This window comes from Pyxicephalus adspersus, chromosome 4, assembly GCF_032062135.1.
Source record: "Pyxicephalus adspersus chromosome 4, UCB_Pads_2.0, whole genome shotgun sequence".
Lineage (NCBI taxonomy): Eukaryota > Metazoa > Chordata > Amphibia > Anura > Pyxicephalidae > Pyxicephalus > Pyxicephalus adspersus.
The window spans coordinates 59924695-59941003 of record NC_092861.1 but is presented as its reverse complement, the minus strand read 5'-3'; the positions used below and the strand labels follow the sequence as shown (position 1 = coordinate 59941003).

General features: G+C 37.2%; 1 protein-coding gene across 4 annotated transcripts; it reads left to right on the top strand.

Moving 5' to 3' along the window:
- Positions 1–2081: 2081 nt before the first annotated feature.
- Positions 2082–16101, top strand: LOC140328625 (mitochondrial ubiquitin ligase activator of nfkb 1-A-like). Of its 4 annotated transcripts, none has more exons than XM_072408388.1 (5): positions 2082–2394; positions 4551–4632; positions 6713–6830; positions 7124–7290; positions 13280–16101. In XM_072408388.1, exons 1-5 carry the CDS (start codon positions 2230–2232, stop codon positions 13285–13287), a joined length of 540 nt encoding a protein of 179 aa, XP_072264489.1. In that variant the 5' UTR covers positions 2082–2229; the 3' UTR covers positions 13288–16101. The 4 variants fall into 4 exon arrangements, with proteins under 4 accessions (XP_072264489.1, XP_072264486.1, XP_072264488.1 ...); XM_072408385.1 differs by having other exon boundaries at positions 2091–2394; positions 7124–7829; XM_072408387.1 differs by having other exon boundaries at positions 2253–3643; positions 7124–7829.
- The last annotated feature ends 208 nt before the right edge of the window (positions 16102–16309 follow it).

The window sequence follows — 16309 nt, the reverse complement described above, 5'->3', positions numbered from 1 at the left end:
TTGACCAAACAGCAATATAGATGTTATGTAACATGTGCAGCAGTGAAAAGAGTCAAAGTGACTTTTATTACAGCAGTCGTGATTGAAAAAAGTGCCTTGGTTGACCTCCTTTGGTATTACAGGACAAAAGATATTATAGAAGCAGAGCTTATGTATAAAGTGTATATAAAAGAGTTATATATATATAAGTCAATAATATATATATATATATATATATATATATATATATATATATAAAACTATAAACCCTTAATGTACCTTAAATGTAAAAATGTTGTTTTTTTTTGTATTTAAAGACGCCTGGGGATCCTGTGCAGTATGTTGTGACCATGATGGGCCTTTAGATTATGTAGGTAGATTTTGACCCATTTTTCAATTTCACTTTCTTACTATCTGTCTGCTGATAAGTTTTTACCTGGTAGGTGAGGGAAAATTTGCATTTTTTTAACAGCCCTGACACAATAGTTCTAATCTTTCCTGATTTTATCCAAAACCAAGAATGTTTTGGCTGGACATGTACATTAAGGGCTCTTTTTTTAATCAGGGAAATCTCCTAGGTATATGTGTTTTAATAGCAGAAATTGATTCCCACCAGGAATAATTGAGGGAATGTCAAATTCCGTATTTTTAAAATAGAGCCATAAGATGTTTAAAAAAACAAATGGATTGGGGTTATACTTTTTTTACATTTTCTAGAGATTATGGTTACCAGGTATACACTGGCTTTTATAAAAAAAATGTATATACTTTTAAAAGTTACAAAGCACATTTATAATAATAAAAATACTAAAAACATTTAAAAGTGTTGCACTGGATTTTTTTTTTTTTAAAGAAGCAGTTTTCTTGCGGTAAGGCTATACCACTGTTTACCACTGCCCCTCCCCCCGGTCTTAGGCTGAAGAAAGTGTATCACAGAACAATCCACGATCACTGAACAACAGTACACACAATAGATTGCGAACAATCGTGGCCCAATCAGATCCGCCGGGACGGTCGTTTGTTTTCAGCCACATTCCTCATTCATCGGCGTCGTTGGCCAGTCGTTGTGCACTTTTTTTGTTAACAATTATCGGATGATCAGTTGTTAGTCATTCATTTCCAACGATAATTATTGTACGTGTGTACGTAGCCTTACTTTTACCTATTTCAAATCTCTGAAACCTTTAGGGAGCTGAACACTTTATCCTCCAAAATTCTCCTACTTATACTACAATCTCTTTTCATCCCTATAAAAAGAACTTCGACTACAGGTAGTCCCCGAGTTAAGGACAACTCCTAGATACGAATGGGGCATCCCTGCTTGCTCGTGTGCAGGACGGAGGCTTGATGGGAGGCAGGGGGCGGTTTGCATAAATTTCATAAGAAATCTTTTGTTAAACACAGCTGAGGTTGTGGGTGATCTTAAGAGCTGATCTGATGCATCTTGTAACTCCTTCATGACAAGACAAACTCTGCTGTAATTTTGTTTTGCATAATAAAGCATAGCTTGCTCCAAAAGTTAATGAATGTCTGGGCTCAATATTTTATTTGTTTGTGATTAACTCACAATGAGGATTATATACAGTAACTGACACCATGCTGCCTAATATGTTGAGACATACATCTGTCCTAATTGCCTTTAATAAAATAATGTACCTGTTCCGACTTAGATGCAAATTCAACTTAAGAACAATCCTACAGTTCCTGTCTTCTATTAAACCCGGGGACTAATTTTGATTTTGTTTTACTGATCATTCCCCTTCAAGATAACAGACAAGTAGTCTTTCAATGCATGCAGAGCCCAGATGAAAGGTTTAAAGTAACCCCTACTTGGATGCCATTGCTACGTTTTCTAGCTGCCAAGTATTCCATTCTTCATATAAATACCCCCACCAACGTAATGGTTTCTCCTGGCTTGTACTTTACTATATGCTGGCAGAAGAAACCACTGTCTGAGTGGGGGGGGACAGGACTTTTTCGGTGAGTGGAATAATAGTGGTGACCAGGGAGCGGCATTAGCACAGTATTTTCAGACATGGCTGTAAGTGAAGTATATTGGCTCTGCTTTTTGCAGATAATTGCCCTAAGTATCCGTAGTGCTAAGTGGGTCAGTAAAATCCTATTCCGCTGAATGGCACAGATAAATACTGCTACAGAGAGCTCCGTACAGTGTCCGTACAGCGCCCGCAGCATGCCGGGAAAGCTTAGCAGGCGCCGCAGAGGATCTCGGGACCAGTAGTGCTCCGGAAGATGCTGGAGGGGGGAGGGCGCTTCTATGTAGTTTGTCCTGAGGTCCTTCTAGGTGGCATGGGGCTGTCAGGCCTGGAGACTGTATGTGTGGGCTCCAGCCTGGCCCTCAGCAGCCTCTTCTATTACCTGTACCGGAGGCAGCGAGCGGCTGTCCGGCGTATCCAGGTACGGTGTGCTGTGTAACACTCAATGTTACCCCTCACTTTCCACAACTGTCCTGGCTTTTATAGTTCCGTCCATGGAAGTTCCAGCACCCACTGTACACAAGTAGCTCCTGTTTTAGATATCAAATGGTGGGATTTTATTCTATTTGATTCATGTGTAGTGTTTACCAAAAAAAAGGAATTTTATGGTCTATTAGTAATTATAAAATAGTACAAGGAGCACTTGTGTACCTTAACCCCCCTAGCACCTACCATTTTAATTCTGTGCAAATTTCCATGGAAAAAAATATTTTTCATTGTAGGCTGTAATTTTTAGGCATAACTCACTGATATTAATTACATTTATTAAATTCAATAATAAACTTTAAATAAAACACAAAAACCTGTAAAAAATAAATATTAAAACGTAATATAAGTTTACAGTGGCATATATAATATATAATATCCAGCTGGAGATAGGCGGAACAGGACGTGTCCCCAGGGATAGTGATGGAACAAGATGTTTTTTTTTGTTTTTTGTTTTTTTTTAGTTTAAAGCTACCCCGAGTGTGACTCGGAATTACCGCTTTTGGTACGCTAAATCCACCCAGAGTCACACTCAGTATTACCGCTAGGGGGGTTAAAGAAGAAGTAAACTCAACTCTCACCCAATACAAAAAAAAAAAAACCCTTCAATCAATCCTGCAGAGCAGTCGATCGGTCCGGAGGTGACTTCCATCAGGTCCCTCGTTGTCCCGGTATCCATCTTTGGGTTTGCACGCCGTGTGCCCCCATCTTCTCCTGTTCTACTTCCTACGTCACCCGACCCAGGCGTGAGATCGGGTGACGTAGATGGGGGAAAAAACTTGTCAATCTCACTGCGCATGCGTGAGATTGGCTATTTTTTTCCCTTTTGACGATGCTCGGGCATGCGCAGACGGAGCACCCAGGAGACTCCCGGGATGCGTGACATAGGTATCCCTGGAGGAATTGCGCTCCCATTTGTTCTCGAATTAGGGGACACTGCTGCACACAAAAAAAAAAAAAAAACAGAAATTTTAACTTACCTAAAATGGTTATCTACCCTTTTATGTAAAGTGAAAATTCTGGGTTTAGGTACACTTTAAAGAGGACCAATCAGAATTCTCTTAAAAGTAGTCTACAATATTAGGTATTACAATGTATCTATAACCAAATTCTTTTTTTACACTAGAAGAGATAGAACTTTTGTCAGATTTAACAGCTGCTGGAGCCATTCCTCAGGACAAGAAGTGAGGGGAAATATTAACCACTAGACACAAGTCAAAAGCTTTTTTTAATATAGGAATGAGGTTGCTAAAACTTTATCACAATGTTATTGCTGTTTCCTAATTACTAAATATCCCTTACTTCCTGTCTTGTAATAGGTTGTGCCATCAGAACAGGAAGTGATGGGTAATTTCTCTTTTCACAGATTACTCCAAACACAATAGGCCTGATTTATTAAAGTTCTTCAAGACTGGGCAGAATAGAATATCATGGGAGAACCTGTGTGATCCAGCAAACCTGGAATGAATTTCTTCAAAGTCATTTACTATTTGCTAGCAAGTGTTTTGAATCCTGGACCAGATCCATTCCAGGTTTGCTGAATCACCCAGCTTTACTGATGAAACTGTTATCTTCTCCAGCCCTGGAGAGCTTTAATAAATCAGGCCCATTGGGTCTGATTTATTGAGGTTCCCTAAGACTGGAGAAGACAGACTATCATGGGAGAACCTGTGTGATCCAGCAAACCTGAAATAGATTTTCTTAACATAATTTACTATTCTCCTGGACCGCATCCATTCCAGGTTTGCTGGATCACTTAGGGTCACCCATGATAGTCTGTCTTCTACAGTCTTGGGGAACTTTAGAAAATCAGGTGTATTTAATTAGAAATCTATGTATTTAATTCACTTTGAATGATTCATCAGTTGCCTGCACGTGATTGGTTGATCACAGTCTTATCTTTTGTACAATGTTTAATAAACATTCACTTTCACAAAGTGAACAATCATTATTTTCTGTCTTGACCTAATTGTTATGACCATAGCAGGCTATTGTATCTGGCACCTGTATTCTTTGTCATAGTACTGTGGAAGTAGAGCACATCTGATCATCATCACCTTTAATATGTCTTTTCTGTTTCCAATCACCCAGACAGCTCCCAGGCTACAGGTGAGTTCTGACCTACGGACACTTATGGAAACAACACAGGAAATTAGTTATGTTGCATTGGAAGGTAAATGTTAAGATCTTTACAGTTTGCTATGCCTGGGCTGATATTGTATGCAATGTTAACAGCCGTATGCATGAAGGTTTTCAATTCTCTGTGCCCCTGCAGAAGTGGATACATTAAAGAGATGCTGTCACCTGGCACAGGGCTTACAAGCACTCCTTCATTGTTTTGTCCTCTTCCATAGCAAGAACTAAAAAACCTGGTTTTGGTAACTTATTCCCCTGTCATATGACTGGCAATTGGTTGCTTAACCTGATCACTGTCACAGGGGAGGATGCCATGCTCCTCTATTTCTGGGAGTGCCAGGTGTTATTGCCTGGAGTGCCAGGAAGGGGCCATTTTCAGAGAGACTAGATTCAATTTACAAACTTTCTTTGTTTCGCTTGGTATTAAATTGACTTTGCACGTTAGGTAGCTGCTGTCGTGAGGTAGCCGATTCACAAAACTCAAAGCTTCTTTGAGAAGAGGTAGAATAACATGTTGGATTCCATTTTGCTAACTCCATTGCTGATTTATCTGTTCGCATAATATTTTAACAACTGGAGTGACAGGCACACATGACAAACTTGGTATTCTCCATTTTTTTTTTGCCTTGGGAATCTAATAACCCCTATAAAATATACTTCTTTCGAACTTTCCAATGCCCACTCCCTTAGTATGTCCTATTTTTCCATCATCTTTGCATTATTCCCCCAATTGTCCATCGCCCTTGTATTGTGTCCCAATTTTTCAGTAAGAAACCAAAAACAGCCAGATGTTTAGTGAAAAGTACTGGTTGGTGTGCCCAGCTAAAAGGGTCTGGGGAGAACACAGCAGTTGTAGTGCAAATCGATAGTTCCATGCCACAGATGTATCATAAATAAAGATTTTTGGTGTTTAAAACAATCAAGTTCCTTCCCGATACACTCTGACTATCTACAGCTGTAGATCTACAATAACCTAATTTTCCATATATTCTGCACAAATAAAAAAAAACTTTTTTAAATGAATGATGATTTCCCTCGTAAATGTAAGTTGCTAGTGACAAAAATATTCCTTGTATATAAAATCCTTACCTAAACCTTGTAACAATGAAAGTACAACAGGGCTAAAAGTGTATTTTGTGACCATAATGCATAAAATAGGCAATATAATAAGTCTACAAAGTTAAAACAACACCAGCCTAAAGTACAAATATCGCATGGTAAATCATTCAAAAACGACTGCTGCTTTGTGAATTGCATGATTCCACAAAAACATAAGAACAGATACATTAAATTCTATACTAATTACAGTTAGATTTGTGAATTGTCCCCATTGTCACTTCACCCTGCATGGAAAGATGACTGTATCTTTTTAATGTTTGTAAATTGCACTAAAATGCTTTCTCACCTGTTGCTTAAAGTCTCACCCCAACTTTACTGCTGCTGCTCATAGGAGAAGGAATAAATGTCTATGCAGAAACTGTTGGCAGTGGATTTACTAGTTCAGCTTCTTGGTTCAGCAATGCCATTTCCGTTGCCATTCCTCCACCTTTAGCCTCTCCATTGGACAATGAATTGGCATCGTCACCTCAATCTAGAAAGCTGTTCTAGGAAGCAGTAATGCTAAGCCAGGAAGGAGCTGGGTGACCTTCCTAATTGGCAAATATGTGTATAGTTATCATGACCGCATAGAATGACAGATTAATTGAAAAGCAAAACTGCAAACATAAATACTAACAGCTAAAATTAGCTGTTTGCATAGAGCTTCACAATAATGCTTTATGTATATAGCATTACATTTATACAGCTAATTATCTGTGTCTCAATAGTTTGTGGTTTGTGTGCTGTGAATATTTTTTTTTTTTTTTTTACTAAAAGTAGATATCATTATAAACATTTAAAAGTGTAATTCATGTCATAACTGTGTGGTACTAGACTGCAAAAGAGTAGTGGGCATTTCCAGAAATTCATTACCGTCATGTGGTTTTGTGAAGCCAAGTCCTATACGGGACTCTGTACAAACGGAGTTTCCTAAATTTTGCTCCCCTTATTTTCATTCATGTAGTTTCATTCTGTTGTAACACAATATTAAAGTAGGTGATTACATTTTTTCTTTGCAGGAAGGGTAGAAGCTGTTGGTAAAGCTATCAGTAGTGATAACTATCATCTCCAAGCTGTAATTCAGAAGCAGCAAATGGAAGAACACCGCTTGTTTTGGAACAGCTTGACAAGAAGCTGGTGAGATGAGCACACAATTGTACTGAATTAAATATTTCTAAAAAGGTAGCAACAATAGATGTGCCTTAGGATTTGAGGAAATATTGGAGGAACCTAAATTACTAGGAATTCATTATTCAATCATTAGAGAATTTAGAGAAATGTTTCTGGATTTCTTTTATTCGGTACTCGTATACCTTAACTTTTGCTGGCAGATTTCCCCTTAGCATGTGGTAAAATGCTGCTTTAAAATAGTATGGTGTTTGTCACCTGAGTGAAGCTTGTGACTTATCTAAGATGCTTTCTTTCTTTAGGAGTGAACATGTGCGAGTAATTTATGAGAGTGTGAAGGAAGTTCCCTTCCAGCTGTGTCCCCTGGAGGGTAATGAGGTGTCTGTTCTAGTTTGTGATCCACAGAAGGCATCTGATCTGACTCTACAGATTGTCTATGAGCGGTTTCATGCTGCCTCTATGAACCTAGGTGAGTTACTTGGGCACTACTTTAGTGGAGAAAAACCTACAGGCGTGCTGGAATTAGAGGGAATTCTGCCTGTGGGAACCATATTAACTGGAGTAGGAAAACTGACCCTTAATAATAAAGGGGAACTTACACTGCAGCCTCCTGAAGATGGATCTGAATACTTTTTATCCCTTTCTGGATATGAGGACATACTGCGTCAACAAGAATCCATAGCTTCTATATGGAGGGGAGCAGCTTTGTTCTTTGGAGCTTTGGGAACTGTTGTCGTATGCATTGCCATGTATCGAGCCTATCAGAGATATAAAAAGAAACACAAAAGACAAGACTGCTTGGATGAGCAGCAATTCCAGATTCCAGACTCTGATGAGGATCCAGTGGATTCTGAAAGATTATGTGTGATTTGCATTTCCAGAACACGAGAATGTGTGATTCTGCCCTGTGGGCATGTGTGCTGCTGCTTTTTTTGTTACCAGGCTCTCCCTACCCAGACGTGTCCTATCTGCAGATGTTATATAGAAAGAGTTGTTCCTCTTTTTCAGGTATAAATACAGATTTTTTTTACATAGACTGATTGCTTTATAACTACACTTAAACTGAATGCTGAACTTTAAAATACATACATGGAGCTTAGTCTCCCTGCTCAGGGCTTCAAGTTTTCATCCAGACAGTAGTGTACTAGTTTACCTAGCCAGTAATATTTTAATCCCAGAACCACTCTTTTAAAGCAGTACCCAGGTACTGCAGTCTTTTTGATGTCTCCCACATACAGGTAGCCTTGCTCGCTGGTTAAACAGAATGTTGCTTTATTCTGCACATTGCAAAAATGCTTTCCACAATTAACAGTATTGCCATGGGCCTAATGAAAAATAAAATCACATTCTTACATTTCAACATGCTTTAAAAGTTTGATTGTGGTAAAAGATACAGGAAGGTAAGGGGGAATATTTACCTGCTCAGACTTTAGGAAATACACTACCACTGCCTCAGTGAAGTGATATCTGGATTTTGGCTAAAGTAGATTTATAGAGCAAGCCTTAAGTACATTGAATTATCGTTCTTTCTTTAGGACAAATGAAGTGATTGCCGAGTAGCTTAAGAATCTTCCTGAATTGCTTTACTTACAGTGGGTATAAAAAAGACTATCTCCCTTTAAAAACATTCACATTTTGTTGCTTTGTAGTCTGAAATGAAGACACACTACTTAAAGTAGCAAGTGAAAGATATAATAGCAACCGTTCAAAATAAAATAATAAAAAACAATTTGCTGAGATGTATAAAGGCTCAGCTTTTAGATTGGGTGTGCTTTTGCAAAGCTCAATTGAGAATGAATGTGGTCCTTCTTGAGTGGTGGCCTTATGCCAAATAAGCCACATTTGTGAAGCACTCGTCATATACTGCTGACATATGCACACAAAGATCATTTTTTTAACTTAAATTCTCTTAACTGCTTTTAAGTTGTCATATGACCTTTAGTAGCCTCACTGACCAGTTTCCTCCTCATTCTTCTATCCATCTGGGTAGAGTTCTGGTACTACCAAACAGTTTAAAGAATTTACTGTCCTTCTATGGATTGATCAATCCTCTATCATTTTTTGCATCCATCTCCTGACTTGTGCCTCTCCAAAACGTTATTCCTAATATTATTTGATAGTACTTTTCCACCCACAGTTGGTTCTTTGCTTTTAGCTGCACCAGCAAGCACTGAATTGTTGCAGCTGTTGTTATTCTGAACTCCTCAACTTAATGGATGCCAACTATATAGCCTGGTGTGAAGTAGAGTTACACCTGATTGTTTTTTTTTTTTTTAGGAGCATGTGATCCTTCATACATTTTAATGATCCTGTATATTTTTATATATTTTCTGAACTGTTGGTATGATATTTTTCACTTGGATGTTATAGGTTGCATTGAGTAAATATGGTTCACATGGTGCAGCTATAGACTGGTTAGCTAGAGGCTGTTTTTTGTCAGTGTCTTGCTGACCTACAATAATACTTTTATGACATTAAACCATTGGTTAATGTGAATAAAATGAATTTGGTATCTTTTGATGCACTTTGTTGTATTTGTAAATAGTGTTTGTGCTTGATTTGCTTCCTGAGATTTTCTTTAATGCTTTTCTCACCAAGTTATTAGCTGGTAAATTAGACAGGTTTGTTTTCTATTGGGGAATCATTTTTCAGAAAATGTCATGTGGATGTGGAGACTGCACACATATATTTGTTTGTTTGACAAAAGCTGTATGGTTGGATCTTTAAAGTGGACATAAACTCACAAAGCGAGGATTTGCTATGTTAAAGGAAACATCTAAAATAATTGAGCAAAATATGTACAGTTTGTCTGTAATCCTTTATAAAACTAGCAATTAGTTTTCTAATTTTTGTATATATTGTATACTGGGATATTGGATCTAAGTCACTGCTAACTCTAACTGCTGAACTTAGTGAACACTGAGCTGTTTACTGTTCTCGTTGCTGCTAACTTTGAAACAAAACCCTGCTTCTACTCTGGTAGACCAAGTCATGGTAAGTTAGCAGTGCAGAAAAGTTCAGCTTTCTATTTCCACAAGCAATACTGGTTTATAAATTTTGCTTTTGCCTTCTGCATGCCTTTTTGGGGCCTTTACATTTTGTTCCTCTTTAATATCTGTTTTTTTTAATGACTTCTTATAATTGATTCAATGGTAGTAAAATAATTTGAAGAGAATATTTACCTGCCACAAAGTAAACAGTTGTAAAGCTATTTTAGCAAGCTTTTTTAACTGCTACAGAATAGATTTAGAGCTCGGACAGGTAGGAAGAACTGTAAGACCAGCTATGCTTGTCAAATTTCATCCAATGTCCTATATATATTTACCATCAAATGTTAAATGGTTTTATTGATTGCCTGCTAACTCACTTTATATTTCTGGCACTCAGAGCCTTGCCATGTGTTGCTTTGATATATTTGAACTTTACTGGGGGAGTGTGTTTACCCTGACAGCAAAAAGCCATTAAAGAGTCAAGCTGCTGCTGTAGTGTACTCTAATGAGAAGCCAAAATATTTTCAGTTTTTTGGTTTGTGTGTTTTTTTTAATTGATTCTATATCACCTTATCAATCCTTAATCTTCATTTTGAATATAAGCTTTAAATAGGGAGTCCCTGACGTGATTAGACTACATCACTGAAGTATGGAGGATAGGAAGTGGTTTGCAAACTTTATTTTGAAAAATTAATATAGAAATAAAAGCAAGCATTGAAAAATCACAAAAACAAACTATAAACAAGGAAACCCTATACAGGGCACAATGTATTCTTTTGAAAAAGCCATTTTGCTTTTGTAATGCACAAAAAGTACATTTATTGGACAGAAATAATGTATTCTTTGTGGAATTATGAGACTATAAACATTTTTTTAAACAAGGATGGTTATTGCTGTGGATAGAAAATAAATTCCTTCCTGAAAGTATTTGACTGAAAATTTTCTTTATGTTTTTGTTCACTCTACTACTGATAGTTGAAAAGCCTTTAGTTGCTTTAGGCAAAAAGGGTCGTTTCTATATTACATCTAGTACACCAGACTAAAATATGCATAAATATGAATTGACAGTCACCCCCATCCAGCCATTATCTGCAGATATGCTGCTCAAGGCTTCTTAGAGGGAAAAGGTATTGCACGGGTTAAAAGCCTTTTCGAGTCACTCCCGTTTTCCCCCAAATATACTGGCACCAGAGCTTCCCTAGTTCATTAGCTAAAAGAGATTTGCTCAATGTAGACTTTTTAATTGTAGAACCTGACCAGCAAAAACAGGTACTTTTATGTACATGAAACAACTTCACAGAATCAATGGTGACCTTTACAGAGTTCCACCAAAACAAATGATTGTTTAGAGAAATGAATGGAGAATCAAACTGGCATTCTGTGCCTGGTAAGTAAGTTGGTACAGAATTTCACTGCTGAATTTTAAAGGGACAGCAGGTGCACAATACCTGTTTTTTATTCTTTTCAAACGTAATATTCTGTATGGAGTGGAATTTAGTGTACCAGAGAAGTAGAAATCTTTTAGGAATTTTGTAACATTATGTGTAAATCTGTCCCTGCAGTTTGAATGGATGGTAAATTCAGGGCTATAAGTTGGATTGTACTGTACTGTAAAATGGATAAGTCCCCGTCAGACATTGGTGTGGGACTTCCACCTAATGGAGTTAAAAGTGAAAGAAAATATAAAGTACATATGTCAAGAATTGTATCTGTAATTATTTATTATAGCAAATCATATTGGGAGAAGCAAAACAGTGTAGGATGACTGGCGCATCATCGTGACCCTTGATGGTGGTTAAAGGCTGACTGCAGTTACATTACTAAATTGTTACTATTAAACTACCTGTGAAGAGCTCACTGTAGTCTCACCTTCCATTTTATTGTGGATGCATGTTCCTTTCTTTTACTGCACTAATATGAAGAGGACATCTCACTGTGACATAAGTGGGTAAAGTGTAGAAATCAGAGTTTCTAATAGTAATGATATCAGAAATGCCATAGTTCACTTAATGAGGAGTTGTACAGAAAGGTTAGTCCAGGTTCTTTTTTTTGTAAATGTTGAGTAATATAAAAACACACATGGTAAATAATACAATAATCGAGTACTATTGATTGTAACTGGATACAGGAGTAGGATCACTACAAAATACAAGCCAAAAATAAAACCAAGGTTATTAGAAAATGATGACCTGAAAAAAAAGTCACTGTGCCTTGGCAGAATAAAATGATTAAAAATGGACACAAAAGTAATATTGATTATAATCAAAATGAATACAAGACAAATGTCTCCTTGTATAACAATGAACAAAAGCACACTTTGATTTGTTCCTGGAAAAGCAGTATTTGGAATTGTAAGTACAGTTTTACATTTTAGCCAGCAGGAAACAAATTATACATCCCTTTTGAAAACTATAACAAGGATAAATTAGGTTTTATCTTGCAAATGAAGAAAAAAAAATCTTATTGTGAATAAAGCTGAACTCTGTGCAGGTAGGTATAAAAGACACACATTATTGCAGCTCTTCAATCATTAGTACATCCTTAAATCTGTTTTTATGTATATGTATTTCATCTGCTATTTGACTCTTGAAATTCACTTCTAACCTGGCTGTAGTGTAATAGGAAGTAGTAACATGAGGTACTAATCACAAAGCATTGTTATAGAAGGAGAGAGCAGTGTGACAGAAAGAAGAGCTTATCATTTTGCTGCTTCTTCTTTCAGGAGGATGACTTTGGCTTGAGCAGAAGCAAAAAATGAAGTATTTCAGAAAAATCTTTTGGGCTAAAGCTTAATATTGCAGCAAAAATTGGTTTAGTTATTTTAGCTTTTATTGGACTATAATTCCACTTTTCTTTGCCTTAATTTTTGTATCTCAGCAGGTTTTTACTTGTACAAAGCAAACTATTTACTACCTGAGACTTGTTTTTTACCTTGAAAAGCATGAACTATAAATCAAATTAACCAAAACACTGAAAGTGAACCTGTGCCCAGATTGTGCACATGCTGTTCAGCATGTTCGTTGTTTCTGTAGATGTGCCAGATTTATTTTAGTTCCCGCATGCTGCCATACTGTGTTGCAACTGAAGCACATCAAAACAAATCCAAACTATGCAAAGCGACTGCCTAATTGCTTTCAGCAAGGTGTGATTTGGTGAAGCATGTCAAAAGCAAGGAAAACTAAGACTTGTGATCTTTAAGGATGAATTACTTCATACTACATACAGCTAGAGAGGTCAGGGATGGCTTTTTTCTAATAGCTTCTTTACTGCCTACAAATAGTCAAGACACAGGTGCACTTTGTTGTGAGTATAACATTGCAAATCTAAGAAAAACATGCATCATTGTTCTAATAAGCTTATTTCAATTGACAAACATATCTGCTATATCATTGTAATGACATGTGCTTTCTTACTACTGACATATAGTTTTGACTTCGCTAATGACATTTCCCTTTGATTTTTGTGTAGGAGGGTAAATGTGAAAAAAAAACTGCTTGCATGAACTACTCCTGAGATTTATATGGCTTGGACCAGACTCTGCGTGACTGGCAGTTACAATTACAAGAGACGGATTCCAGCCGCCATCATGTTCATTAACACAGGTGCTTGTTATTTACACACACCATCAATGGAAACCCATTATGAAGAAATGGCCAGGATCAGAGATGCAAATAAAATGAAGAGCTGTGCAAGAAAAGGAAGAAAGGAAACAGAATTAGGTTTGTAACAAATAGGTACCAGATAGAAAAGAATTTGCTCACAGGTTACATCATACAGTATATAGAATACATCTTCCTGACTGGTTCCATTGAATGCAGCTTGTCTTGCACCCTCTGTATAGTGGCATTATGTTATATTTCATACAGTACAAATACAAAAAATGGGATTATAGGTAGAAAGCATTACTATTAGGCTAATAGGGGGCCAAAGTTAGTAGCCTTGCCATTAGGGAGCTGTTAAGAGTGGTGGCTTGTAATCTATTAGAATGAAGATGTGTTAACCATACAATCATTTGTCTGTGTAGTGTTCATATCCTGATGACTCATAAGAAGGCTTAGCATTAATATACTGAAATAGGTTTAGATTTTTACGGCTGATGGATGCCCAACAATCACCTAACTCCTATAATAACTCCCCCACTTTCTCAAAGACTTTTAATAATTTTATGCAGACAAATATAAAGCTGGGAAAGTTTTTCTGTTTCCATGGTTACCAAGGGCTGATGTGAGGGAGAGAGATAGAGAGGCTAGAACTAGAGGTTGCTATAGAAACAAGGCAGAGATTTGTCATGAACACCCTTCCCCCAGTGTTACACTGCTAACCCTCATACTCTACACACCATTCTTATCACACTTGTCACACTGCTTACACTCCTGACATGACGTCATCATTCAATTTACATTACCAAAAGCTGCTGGGTGAAGAAGTCCTGTGTCACTCCAATGGATGTCACAATACAATATATCTTTATTACATTGCATAGTGAGGTTCATGCAAAATCTCAACCCCCTTACACATGACGGCTACTAGCGCTACATTTAATGCTGCTTACACACCTCCAGTCCACCCACTCAGTGTCACACTGTTATCACACACAGACTAACACCTTATCCAACTCATGTTACAACACTCACCTTTCAGGTCAATCTGTTTGTACAGTACATCTCTAAAGCATGGCAATCAACAGCAGAAACCTTTTTTATAAAAGATCTGATGAAACTGAGAAGTTAGGGCTGGTTTCCTCTAGTGTTTCGAATTAACACATGTGTTTACATCATTTGTTGATGAGTTGCACAGAACTTGTGTTGGAGAGTGTGCTGGGTTGGCAGTCATTCCTAATGGCACCCCTAGCACACCTTACAAAGCACTGCAATGCAACAGGTGACAATGCACTGCCATGTGCTGCTGTGCTTTCCAATACATACACGTCATTTCTTTGCAATGTGGTATATTGAGCTGCCCACTCAGATTAATAGGATGCCAAATGCATGGCAACCAGCTTGTTATTTGGAAAACAGCACGCACCAAAAGTGGTATCTTCAACACTAGAAACAAAATATATGTAATTTTATTAGGAAAATAGCCAAAAAAGCCCATTTCAAGAAATCTGATTTCAGTTAACATTTGTTTTATCTGCACTGCATTAGGAAAAAAGAGTCGGATTGCCAGGGATGACACCTCGAGTTTTGTTTAGTTCAGCAAACATGGAGGGACATTACTGCAGATAGTAAATAAAAATCTTATGAAGATTATAATCATCAACTTGATAGATCCCCGATAAAGCTCCATAATGCATAGTATGTGCCAAAGAAGAACATTATTGCCAAAACCACTTTTTGGCTTTTTTTATACCCTCTTCAAACTTATAGTTGTTTTTGTTTTTCCTTTATTTTTTTGTTTGTATTTCTTTTTCTTGATGGTCTGTATCATATCTCTTTCTTAGTATACTGTTTCTAAACCCTCCTTCTAACAACTCACCTTCTCATCTCACTCTCCTTTTCTCAGTCTTTTTTTCCCCTCACAACACCCACGCTCTCACATTCCCATAGATTTGCAGTCTCCTCCTTCTTATATATCCTCTTTCTACCCACATTTCAGCTTATTTTTCTTCTATATTGCACTTAAAATCTTATTTCATATGTCTAAGCATTTAATATTTTGCATCCCCAATGCATAGCTGCACTGTCTGTTACACAAGACATGTGCAGCAGCCTTGCATGTTCAGATGCCTATAAGTTATAAAGAATTCTATTGAGTTTCACATATACATAGATGATATAGAGCATGGATAGACCTGGAGATAGAATGAAAGCAGGTTTTACTATCTCTATGGGTCCAGTTCTTCTCTGCATTATAAGCAGCCTCTGCAGTGTGCTGTAAGGGTGGAGGGAAAGAAAAGCAAAGGGAGGACAGAAGGAAAGACTAGCTGGGGGAGGGAACATTGAGGTGCTGTACACTGATAACATAATTACTCAATGACCGATCCCCATGATGTGCAGTGGGAATACGTGAAATGCATTTCTCTATCTATATACTACGTCAAATCACAAACAAAGCTGGAGGCACCCAGTGACGCATGCAAGTGAAAGACATACAGACCAGCAAAAGAACACAAACCAATATGTGGATAAGAGTTAATATAAGGTAAACCTGTGGCATGCATGTTTTGCATGCTTGTATGTTTTACATGACGGTACTCACATTGATGACAAACACCAAATTTATTCATGTTTTTCTTTTAAATTCATTATACCTAAAGGTACCCATTAAAATAGATATTTTCAGAGTTACACCATTTATTTTTTACTCTGGTCTAAAATTTTACTTGAATGTATATCCTATAAAGATCGTGAGAGCAACCTTTATTATCATCCTTATTTATAAACTAACAACATATTATGCAGCAGTGGAAATCAACAACAAAAGGTGTAATCATTAGAATTTAGAATCATAGAAATTTAGATAAAACAAGTAAAGGAAGCGGACGCATTAATATAA

Bases quoted from the DNA above. Each gene is read 5' to 3' on its own strand.
- LOC140328625 (XM_072408385.1), top strand. From the start codon at position 2,230: ATGCTGGAGGGGGGAGGGCGCTTCTATGTAGTTTGTCCTGAGGTCCTT. The intron at 2,395-4,550 runs GTACGGTGTGCT...CCAATCACCCAG, and splicing joins CGGCTGTCCGGCGTATCCAG to ACAGCTCCCAGGCTACAGGT. The intron at 6,831-7,123 runs GTGAGATGAGCA...TTCTTTCTTTAG, and splicing joins AACAGCTTGACAAGAAGCTG to GAGTGAACATGTGCGAGTAA.